Source organism: Ascaphus truei, chromosome 18, assembly GCF_040206685.1.
Source record: "Ascaphus truei isolate aAscTru1 chromosome 18, aAscTru1.hap1, whole genome shotgun sequence".
In the NCBI taxonomy this organism is placed as follows: domain Eukaryota; kingdom Metazoa; phylum Chordata; class Amphibia; order Anura; family Ascaphidae; genus Ascaphus; species Ascaphus truei.
The window spans coordinates 26,253,528-26,266,182 of NC_134500.1; the positions used below are offsets into that span (position 1 = coordinate 26,253,528).

The following is a 12,655-nucleotide window of genomic DNA, read 5'->3' on the forward strand; positions in this document are numbered from 1 at the left end:
GTAGTGTGCACAGCGAGTGTAGTATGCACAGCGAGTGTCAGTGTGTGCGTAGCGTGTGCGCAGTGAGTGCGCAGCGAGTGTAGTGTGCGCAGCGAGTGTAGTGTGCGCAGCGAGTGTAGAGTGTGCAGCGAGTGTAGTGTGCGCAGCGAGTGTAGTGTGCGCAGCGAGTGTAATGTGCGCAGCGAGTGCAGTGAGTGTACGCAGTGAGTGTAGTGAGTGTAGTGCAAGTCGTGTGGGCGGCGCGTGTTGTGTGGGCGGCGCGCGTCGTGTGGGCGGCGCGCGTCGTGTGGGCAGCGCGTGTCGTGTGCACAGTGTGCTGTGAGTGTGCGCTGAGAGTGTGTGTAGTGTGTGTGCAAAAAAAAACAAAAAAAGCTGTATGTGTTTTTTTTCCCGAAAATTTAATTAGACCTACTGGCGCACTTAATGAAAATTAATTGGACCGCAAAGGGTTAAGGGGAGGGGATTCTAAGACAGGGAAGCTGGTCTACCACTAACAGAGCTTCCCTGTGTTAGGATTCCCTCCCCTTAACACTTTGGCCCCCTAGCGTGTGAAAAAAGCACGTTCTATGAAACAAGCTCATGCTCCACTGATTTTCCGGAAAGGCACTCCGCAACTCCTGACGGCGGATGTCAACCAAGGATCTCGGCATGCTGTGTCACCTCCTAGTACGGTCCTCCGGCAATCAGCGATGGATGACTGTGGTCCTGCCCTGTATTCGTGGTTCCACGTCTGGGTTAGCGTCTGATGATTGTAATCTTTCCTGCCCAGTATTTTTGGTGGTTAGATATTTCTTTTACAATTTCTCCAACAAAGCATTCCGCTCTGTCCGTTTTGCCTGCTCAGACACCCTTTGTAGTACTGTATTACTGTAGTTTATTGTCTTAACCTTTCTCTACAAATCTGTCTGGCAGACAGATTTGTAGGGAAAGGTTAAGACCATAAACTACAATGTATTACAATCATCAGTTAGAACAGAGGTTCCTGTATTCATTACCCAATATAATAATACAGCATTTAAGATTAAAGAAATCTGAGCAGACATTGCGGGATTATACTGAATGACCCTATCATAGGAGGTAAATTGCCACAAAAGATATTTCAAAAAGCTAGAAATATTAAAACCACGATAGCACCGAGCAAATGAAGAACTGAGAATAAGGAAAATACAATAAATGGATCTCTTCGGAATGGTAATTTCTCCTGCACGAGGACGCGATGCCTTACTTGTAAATATCATAAAAAATCAGTTAAGGTTACCTGACCTTCTAATGGAGTGTCATAACCCGTGATGGGCCACATAGACTCTTTGTCTACACATAATGTGTATGTAATAACTTGTCCATGCGGTCTTCAGTATGTTGGGCGGGCAGCGGGTACTGTACATTAAGTACGCGCTTTCTAGTTCACCGCCGCAACATACTGCATGCTTACCAGCTACACAGAGGCCTATGCATGTAGCCTTCATTAAAAAAAACAAACGCTGTGCCGTTTACGCCGACAGTTTTGACAGCGTTGCTATCACGGTATTCAGAAAGCCCCGAATACCTGTGATAGCCAAATGTGTGAAATTGGCGAGTAGTCATTGATGTGGCCCCTCTCGAAAGGGCTAACCTGGCGATCTGGCCTGCGCATATCTCGCCAGTGATAGCAAGATTGTAATACTGGTATTGTAGCAGGGGGTCTCCCGAGCAGAACCGTGTTGATTTCAGGTCTGGGGACCCTCTGCTTCCCGAGATACAGGCCCCAGTATTGGGTGCCGGTATCTACTGTATGCATTTAAATGTCTCATGTCACGTGACCGTGGGATTTAAATGCATAGGAGATACTAGCACCCCATAACAGGGCCTGTATTTCGGGAAGCAGCGGGTCCCCGGACCTCAAATAAATGCGATTCTGCTCCGGAGACCCCCTGCTAAAATACACTAGTATTAAAACCCAAATCAAAACAATTTGTTATCATAGCGGCTATGGTAATGAAGCTACTTTAATGTCATTTTTACTAATAGTGTGCAGGAACAGGGGGTCTCCTGAGATGAACCGCTTTGATTTCAGCCTCAGGGTCCCCCTGCTTCCCGAGTATCAAGCCCTGGTATGGGGTGCCGGTATCTCCTCCATTATTTTAATCCCCCGGTCACGTGACACGGCAGATTTTAAAATGGTGGCGGTACCGGCACCCGATGCCCCATACCAGGGCCTGTAACTCAGGAAGCAGGGGGTCCCTGAGGCTGAAATCAAAGCAGTTCAGCTCAGGAGACCCCCTGCTCCCGCACACTATTAATAAAAATTACATTAAAGCAGCTTCATTACCTTAGCGGCTATCCGTGAAGGCAATAAAGGGGTTAAGGCACAATAGCAACTTTATTTGGGGCAGAGGGGGTGAGGGAAACCAGCGAGCCACCTGGTAGGCCTAACCAGCCATCCTGGGCCAAGTACCCCCTTCACCCAATCCCTCTACCCCCAATAAACATTACAATACCTACTACTCACCAATATACAACCCCCCCCCTAACCTCCCCTAACCCATACAGTACAGTAATGGGCAAAATTACTATTATCCACATATGGATAATTGTGCATTTGCCCATTTAAAATAAAACATTAACTAGCAGCATAAAATAAATAAAACTTGCACTTACCTCTGCCAGGATGAAGGTCATCCTGATCCTCATCACCGTCCTTGTCTTCCGTTGCCAGCAACAATACAATAAAAAATACAATCTAATGGCCCCTAACCCCTTAATCACCATAGCGGTTATTAACCACTATGGTAATTAAGGGGTTAACCCACCCTCCCCCAATACCTACTCTGGAGGCCTAACCACCCACGGCTCTACTACCCACACTACCCATTCATTGGCACAGTGTTAAAGCATGCCCATATATGTGCATGCTTTGCCACTATAGCAATAAATGGGGAAGCTAAAAAACAGGCCAAAAATAAAACATATTACATTAAAAATATAAACATTCCAAATGCAAAGAAAACAATTAATTGGCACAGTGGTACCTCATACCCATAGAATATGGGCATGATTTACCACTATGACAGTCAATGGTCAACCTCAAAAATAAATAACCACCAACAATATCAAATTTAATCAAAACAATCACCAAATAAACAACAATAAACAAGTAAACACAACAGAATTACCAGCAATCAATAAAGCAATTAGCAAATAAACAGAATAAAAAATGTAAAGACCCAAAAAAATCCATCTATAAAAATAACACACCAAATAAACACCATTATTAAAAAGCAAAACAGTAACAAAAAAACACAATTAAAAATAGAAAACACCAAAACAATCATATTCAAAATCAAACCACAAAAGAAATTACAGAAATAAATACAAGCAAACAACCAAAATACATTTAAAAGAAATAAAAGCACTAGCCAACAAATCAATTAATTAATTTTAACCACTAGCCAACAAATCAATTAATTACTTTAAAATGCTAACCAATCCTAAAATGTAATAAAAGCAAGCAATCCAAATTACAAACAATTTAATCAAAACAATAAACAGAAATAGAAAAAACAACAATCAATTGAAAAAAAAGCATTTGACAAAAAATGCATTGCCTGTCACTGTGTGTATCTGTATCCTGGGCAAAGATTAATACATTACCAATCAATGGGCAAGCACAAACATAAAAATAAAAAAAATACAATTAAAAAACCTGTAAAAATAAAATACATTCAATATTTTTCTTAACTTTAGAAGTCTTCACCCACCGAATTCAGATGTATCTACAAGATCTCGTACCACAACGTCATCACCCGCAATCCAACGCCATCAACCTTGAAGACCAGCATCAGGTAAAAAAAAAAAAAAACCTTCTTTCTTTTATTTTCTATCACCGGCTTCTATCTTCATCTGTAATTATTTTTATCTTTTCTTTAATCTTCTATCTTCTTCTTTCAATCCAAAGCCCAATGGTAAATCCACAACGGATGTTGTCTCGTCGGCTTCTTGAGGTAAAATGAGACGTACAGTACAGGCCTTATATAGAGCTTGTGACGTCACATTTTAGGGTCAGGTGGTACCGCTCCAGTCCGATTAGATGCCGTATCATGTTCCTGTTTTTTTTTTTTTTTTTAAGGATGTGACGTCATTTCCAAGGGAGGTACACCACATCCTTAAAACCACATGGCTATATCACATGGTATTACAGCCAATGGGATTGAAGATAGTCCCATTGGTTGCTGTACCATGTGATAGGTCACACTAGTTCAAAAGGATGTGACATCCCTTTAAGGGATGGTGTCACATCATCAAACATCAAACGTTGAACGTTTCATTTACTTTATTCATGCTGGCTGGCTGATGTTTGATTTTATAATGGGCAAATGCACTATTATCCATATCTGGATAATAGTAATTTTTCCCATTAGTGTACTGTATGTGTTGGGGGGGTGGGGGTGTTGTTGGGGGTAGAGGAGATGGGTAGTAGGGTTGTTGTGTGTATTTTTATTTATTGTGGGTAGAGGGATTGGGTGAAGGGGGTAGTAGCCCCAAGGATGGATGTTTAGGCCTACTGGGTGGTAGCGGGAAGAGTTAACCCATTCATTACCATAGCGGTATTAACCGCTAAGGTAATGAAGGGGTTATCTCCACCCACAACACTCCCCCTACCCCCCCCCTCCCCGCAAGGCCTAAACTAAAAACTAGCAGCGCTATACAAGAACATGCCATTATTTATTATTATTATTTATATATATCATCTCAAAATATATATATATATGACCCCACAGGGAAGGTATTGCACATAGTGTGTGTGTATACATACTGTATGTACAGTATATATTATACACCACAGGTATCTGCAAAGGGACCCGCATTTCCGAAAGTCAGCCCTGGGCTGCCACTGCCTGCATCAATATGTCACAGTTTTCAGTTTCTCGTACCTCATGTAGTATTCAAAGCCATTAATCTGGGGAAATATACAATACTGTGTGTTTGTCAACTGACCATAAGATGGGTATAGTTGGTTTGAAACCCGATCTTAGCTATTCAATGCAGTCAGCAACCACTCTCAAGTTTATACTGTAATTAAAAGAACCATTCTTTTTATATCAAATGATATCTGCCATACCTTGTATAAATGCCGGGTGGCATTAAGGACGCCATGAACTGAACAGCAACTTGGAATTCATGAGAAAGACTTGGTTCCACATGCTGATTATACCCTAACAACAAGAATACAGTAGGTCACATTTGAATGAGCACAAATTTAAGCACACTTCATATCATTATACTCAAGTATGGATGTGTGATAAGAAAGCATCAACAACAATTGCTAATATTAGAAATGTAAGTGAAACCAGCAGTTAGAGCCGCCGAAGGGGGAGAGCCAGTAGTGTCCTGGGCCCGATGGCTGCTGGGGGTCACGGCTGGCGCTGGAAGTTGGGCCTGGTCAGAGGCCTCTTTTTGCCGCTGGACACCGGCTCTCCCCAGCTGCGGACCTCCCTCACTGTCTCACGCAGGGGCTCTCTCTGACTTTGGTGCGCACCAGCCAGGCCTCACTCTGACGCCGGTGCGCACCAGCCAGGCCTCACTCTGACGCCGGTGCGCACCAGTCAGGCCTCACTCTGACGCCGGTGCGCACCAGCCAGGCCTCACTCTGACGCTGGTGCGCACCAGCCAGGCCTCACTCTGACGCCGGAGCGCACCAGCCAGGCCTCACTCTGACGCCGGTGCGTACCAGCCAGGCCTCACTCTGACGCCGGAGTGCACCAGCCAGGCCTCACTCTGACGCTGGTGCGCACCAGCCAGGCCTCACTCTGACGCTGGTGCGCACCAGCCAGGCCTCACTCTGACGCCGGTGCGTACCAGCCAGGCCTCACTCTGACGCCGGTGCGTACCAGCCAAGCCTCACTCTGACGCCGGTGCGCACCAGCCAGGCCTCACTCTGACGCTGGTGCGCACCAGCCAGGCCTCACTCTGACGCCAGTGCGCACCAGCCAGGCCTCACTCTGACGCCGGTGCGCACCAGCCAGGCCTCACGCTGACGCCGGAGCGCACCAGCCAGGCCTCACTCTGACGCCGGAGCGCACCAGCCAGGCCTCACTCTGACGCCGGTGCGCACCAGCCAGGCCTCACGCTGACGCCGGAGCGCACCAGCCAGGCCTCACTCTGACGCCGGTGCGTACCAGCCAGGCCTCACTCTGACGTCTGAGCGCACCAGCCAGGCCTCACGCTGACCCCGGAGCGCACCAGCCAGGACTCACGCTGACGCCGGAGCGCACCAGCCAGGCCTCACTCTGACGCCGGAGCGCACCAACCAGGCCTCACTCTGACGCCGGTGCGCACCAGCCAGGCCTCACGCTGACGCCGGAGCGCACCAGCCAGGCCTCACGCTGACGCCGGAGCGCACCAGCCAGGCCTCACTCTGACGCCGGTGCGCACCAGCCAGGCCTCACGCTGACGCCGGTGCGCACCAGCCAGGCCTCACGCTGACGCCGGAGCGCACCAGCCAGGCCTCACGCTGACGCCGGAGCGCACCAGCCAGGCCTCACGCTGACCCCGGAGCGCACCAGCCAGGCCTCACGCTGACGCCGGAGCGCACCAGCCAGGCCTCACTCTGACGCCGGTGCGCACCAGCCAGGCCTCACGCTGACGCCGGAGCGCACCAGCCAGGCCTCACTCTGACGCCGGTGCTCGCGGGAAGCTACTCTGGCCTTAGACCATCTCCAAGATAAGTGTGTTTTGTATGTATTTGGGGGGGAAAGGGGGGTGCAGGGGTTGTTTTGTATGTATTGTGGGGGGTTGTATGTATTTTAAGGGGTTGTATGTATTTGATGCAGTGTTTTTTTATGTTTGTGGGGAAGTTTTGTATGTATTTGGGAGGTGTTCTATGTATTTGGGGGGGGTGTGTTTTGTATGTATTTTGGGGGTGTTCTATGTATTTGGGGGTGTGAGTTTTCTATGTATTTGGTGGAGGGGGGGTTATTGTGTGTGTGGCCAAGGGGGGGGGCAGGGAATGAGTGTGAGGGGGGTTTAGGGAGCAGGATTGAGTGAGAGGGGGTAAGTAATGAAAGGGGCGGGAGAGTGAGAGGAGAGAGTGGGTGTAAGAGAGAGAGAGAGAGAGAGTGAAGAATAGAGAGAGGGGGAGAGTGAGTCAGAAAGAGAGGGGGGTAAGAGTGAGACTGGGGGAGAGAAATACATGGGGAGATGGCGGGAAAGAGGAGGGGGCTCGCGAGGAGGTGTGAAATGGGAGGGCTCGCAAGACCCCAACACGGGGGAGCGGGGGGGGGGGCGTTGAAACTCTAGTCCTGGGCACCGGGAATTCTGTCGGCGGCCCTGCCTGCAGTTCTTTAATAAATAGTCTTTAAAGGGGCAGCCCCTCATTGGGCCAAAGTGAAATAAGGACAACGGGATATTTAACAAAATAGCTTCATAAGTATAAGAGGAATAAACAGCCCTCAATTGGTAAAGGGGCACTTTGGCATACCCCTCCCCTTCATTGCTTCTCGGCCACCAAATGATGGTGATGTCTCTGCTGCTACACACAGAAGAGGAGTGTCCTCCTGTCCCTTTTAGATTATGTTTACAGCAATGACTGTCACTGAATTAGGGCACCCGGGGGGTTACGGTACTAGATAAGCAAGACTAGTTAATAGATGGTCGCTATTTTTTGTCTTCAATTTTATTTAGAAGTCTAGTTTTTTGTTGAATTTAGTAAAGCATCAAAAAAAAATACCACGGCACATTGATATCGGGTTGCATATAGCACATTGATATCGGGTTGCATATAGCACATTGATATCGGGGTGCATATAGCACATTGATATCGGGGTGCATATAGCACATTGATATCGGGTTGGATATAGCACATTGATATCGGATTGCATATAGCACATTGATATCGGATTGGATATAGCACATTGATATCGGATTGCATATAGCACAGTGATATCGGGTTGCATACAGCATTTTGATATCGGGTGGCATATAGCACATTGATATCGGGTTGCATATAGCACATTGATATCGGGTTGCATATAGCATTTTGATATCGGGTGGCATATAGTACATTGATATCGGGTTGCATATAGCACATTGATATCGGGTTACATATAAAACATTGATATTGGGTTGGATATAGCACATTGATATCGGGTTGCATATAGCACATTGATATCGGGTTGCATATAGCACATTGATATCGGGTTGCATATAGTACATTGATATCGGGTTTGGATATAGCACATTGATATCGGGTTGCATATAGCACATTGATATCGGGTTGGATATAGCACATTTATATCGGGTTGCGTATAGCACATTGATATCGAGTTGCATATAGCACATTGATATCGGGTTGCATATAGCACATTGATATCGGGTTACATATAAAACATTGATATCGGGTTGCATATAGTACATTGATATCGGGTTGCATATAGCACATTGATATCGGGTTGCATATAGCATTTTGATATAGGGTGGCATATAGCACAGTGATATCGGGTTGCATACAGCATTTTGATATCGGGTGGCATATAGCACAGTGATATCGGGTTGGATATAGCACATTGATATCGGGTTGCATATAGCACATTGATATCGGGTTGCATATAGCACATTGATATCGGGTTGCATATAGCATTTTGATATCGGGTGGCATATAGCACAGTGATATCGGGTTGGATATAGCACATTGATATCGGGTTGCATATAGCACATTGATATTGGGTTGCATATAGCACATTGATATCGGGTTGCATATAGCACATTGTCCAAATGTGCACACATTGGGGTACATTTACATTTACAAAAAAGAGCACCAAAATGATCAAAGCATACAAATTCCATTGAAAGCAATGGGAGTTTTCAAATGATATATCTGCTGCAATTATGTTGCACTGATTTTGCTCCCGTTTTGCAGCTGGGAGACCTTCGTAAGTAACCACAAAGTAGCAGGTTTTCAGTCTTCTATCATTTCCATATTTCGTTAGCACAATACGGTATATTTTTATTTGCAACCTTATTCCAGTGAGTAATAGTATTATTTAACTTTTTCATATGCAAAGTTGGACATACAGGATAAAGAGAACAAGACAGATGTAGTTATTTTCCACCAGGCTTGGATGTGCATCTATAGCTACCCAAGAACATTTGGGGATTTCTGCATAAGGTCACCACATGACCATGCAACTGTTCTTCATTTATGATAACTATTATCTCTTCGATGTAAAAAATAAATAAATAAACTTACCCTGGTAAGATGATGCTGGCGTCTGTAGGAAAACAGGGAGCCATTCATACATTACAATATTCTGTAGGAAATAAGTTGGTCTTGTTAGGCAATATTAAAAGCATACGACACTGGTGTACAATGAAGACAAAAAGTAACATTCTGTTCATATCCAAGGCCTTAAAAACAGCGATCTACTGCCTAACGTCAACCATAAGTTGCTTGTTATTTAAATCTGCAGTTCATTTTTTTTTTTTTTTTTTTTACATTTATTTATTTACTTCAATAGTTTCATGTGTGCAATCTCTAATTACCTAAAGAACTGTATAGCTGCAGCTCAATTCGTTTTCCATGTATTGATAGGTCGAAATTTGGTGACATATTAAAAGCTGGCATTTGTTTATAATCTGCTTGACTGGCAGTGGAAGCTCATGAATATTCATGAGCACTGCTGCATTGACAAGTGCTAGAGGGAGGGCAGGGCTGACAAAGGGGTGTGCCAGGGCTTGTGACAGGACATGAAGGGGCAGTGCCTTAGCAAATGGCTGTTAAAATAGAATACAAGAAAATTGGTCTTTCAAAGTTGTTTTTTTAAAAACAGAAAATGCTAAAAGTATTTTTTCTTACTACAGAACTGATTTATTAAAAAAAAACACACATGCAGGATATTGACTGAACTGCAGCTTTAAACTATACAATATTATTTTCACGTCACAGACACTCAGATTTCCAAGAAAGTAAATAACTGAATATTCAGTGAATTTGCATATATGTAGGCAACATAAGATTGTTACCTCCAAGCATAATATATATTCAGGTAAGGACAGTCGTGAAGGTTAATATGACATCAGGTGCATCCTGTCTGTATTTCAACAGCATGTACTGTATACTTTCCCTGTTATGTATGATCTAATCAAACCTATCACTAATGTCTCTTTTCTTAAATAGAAGTCTTCTTTTGCCAATTCAGACGTTATTGAACTCGGCGCTTACCCACTCATTTTCTTATTGCATTCAGCTCCCATCCATGCCTTAGCAGATATACAGTACGGTCTGATGTTTCAAGCACACACCTGAATGATTTTAATATAGTAAAAGTATTTCACACTAGAAAACCTTTGTTATGTCCCCTTTAGGCTGTGGTCCCAGTGCGTTCTATAGCGCACGCCTTGCGTACAAGCACCGCCCCCCAAATCAGACTGGGCCCAGTACCTACCTCAGCGCGCATTTGGCAGCCACGCTGTACTGCAAGTTTTCTCAAATACAAAAAAATTGTATTTGGAACTTTTGACGGAGGCGTGGCCACGCCCCCGCTGGCGGTTCAGCCAATGAGGGCGAACCAGCCGCGTGAGGTCATGACCACACCCCTACAAACCTCCCGCCATGCTCCCTCCCGTCGCAATCTCTCCCTCTTTTCAAAGACCGCAGATCGCGGTGAAGCGCTGTGCACGCGCCTCCCCCCCACCGCCGGCCGCGCGTGCTTGCACACTGGGACCGCGGCCTTACTTGGTGCATTATCATATTCAAATCAAACATGTCTTTTGCTGTTAGAGTATGTAGATTGTTTTATTCCCTTGAACAGCTGACTTCTGAGATCATATCTGCATTTTAATGATGTCCAAATTATGTTTACCTGGCTTTAGGTTCTCGGTAGCCTGAGAAGATTCATCCTAATTGTATAAGCATAAACATACTTTGTACAGCGTAATAAATTACTATATTAAACAATGTAGTAACTACACACCAACTGCTAAAAACCTTAAGTGCATGCTTGCTAATTCATGATGCTATACCAATAAAATGGGGGGGGGGGGGCTTGAATTAATAACTAGATGGATATCATAAGCATTACTGAAACATGGTGGGATGAAACTCAGGACTGGGCAGTTATTTTGGAGAGTTATCACCTTCTTCGGCGGAATCGAGTAAATACAGTAGAAGAGGAGGTAAAGTATGTTTATATGTTAATCCAGATTTAATACCTATTGTAAGGAAAGATGTTTATGAAGAAATTGATGAAAATGTAGAGACTTTGTGGATAAAAATTAGCAGTGGAGAATTCATGCCTATATAATTGCAGATGTTGTGTAACTATTCAAGAATAACCCAATATGTTTTTTTATCCCACAATAATGATATTATTTATAATCTATACATCTTTATGTTCCCATCGTTATACTGTTGGATATCTGTACTCTGTGAAAAAATCTAATAACATATTTGAAACAAAGAAATTAGCAGTGGAGATACAATTACAAAAATAATGTTTGTGGGGAACCACCAAATATCTGTGAGCTAGAGGAAGCCCAAATACTTTTGCAAATCAAGAAGATAACAAAACTAGATCATGTTTTCATAATGGGTGATTTTAATTACCTGGATATAGACTGGAGCAATGAGAATAGCATTACAACAAAAGGAGACGTAGAACAACGAAAAACAGCGCACAGCCAAAGGGATTCAGGGTCAGGAATAATGAAAAAAATCTATTTATTGAGAAAACATCTTTAAAAAGGAGGTATAACGCGTGTTTCGTATGAGCCGGTACTTTATCAAGGATTTTGGGGGTGCTAAAAGACAATTACATGACCCAAAAGATTGAGAAACATCAGGAGAAAGGCATTACTGGATTTGGACATTTCAAACAATGTAGAAGTAATTACAAATAATAATAACTTTTTTTTTATATATAGAGCTTTTTTCCCCAATGGGACTCAAAGCAGTTAACAATTACAAAAAAGAAACAAGACGAAAACATTGCAGGTTATAAAAGAGACCAAACACACGGAAAGATACAATACAGGATAGGACGGTACTCTAGTACGGCTTAACCCCTTAAATTATGCCTTACATAGGAGACACTGACCTCAAAGTTACACCAATCCAATGGTGCAGTGGTAGAGAATCCCCACTAGTGTATGAAGGGTCATGGGTTCAATTCCTGCATGGTATGCTAAATGTATTAGTGTAGGGGGAGGTGTGTGTGTCCGTTAGCAATAAAACATTGAATGTTATAAAAAAAATAAAAATTGGAGATGTGCGCCGCGCATGTGGACGCAGCCTGATGAAGCAGGGAGAGAGGAGAGAGCCCTATCACGATCCCGGTTATAACGCGATCCCAAATACAATGTGGTCTCATTATGTGGACCCCGTCTGCCCGGGCCTGCTAGAACATGGTCTTTTAGGGTGCGTAAAGTGAGGAGACGTAGTGCAATGTTCCTTTAAGTAGGCTTCTGCCTGGTTTATTCAGTCCCAGGCACTGGGACTGCAACACTTTGAAAACAAATACAAAACAAAACCCTGCTCATCTGAGCAATAACTAAACATAGGATCACCCTGACTATGGTTGGGCGGCTTGCCCGCTTCCAACAAACAAAATTAGAAACTTTTACAAGTTAACATAGGATCAGAATGATTTAACCAGTTTGGGGAAAGGATCTCCCCTTTTGGCTT

General features: G+C 44.2%; 1 protein-coding gene across 2 annotated transcripts in view; it reads right to left on the minus strand.

The window, feature by feature from the left end:
• LOC142469048 (dual oxidase 1-like) overlaps positions 1–12,655 on the minus strand; it is a 125,569-nt gene that overhangs the window by 69,704 nt on the left and 43,210 nt on the right. For both annotated transcript variants that reach the window (XM_075575900.1, XM_075575901.1), the window contains 2 exons: positions 9,224–9,284; positions 5,099–5,192 (listed from right to left, as the gene is read on the minus strand). In XM_075575900.1, the coding sequence (XP_075432015.1) occupies positions 5,099–5,192; positions 9,224–9,284 (155 nt within the window). The remainder of the gene's footprint in view (positions 1–5,098; positions 5,193–9,223; positions 9,285–12,655) is intronic.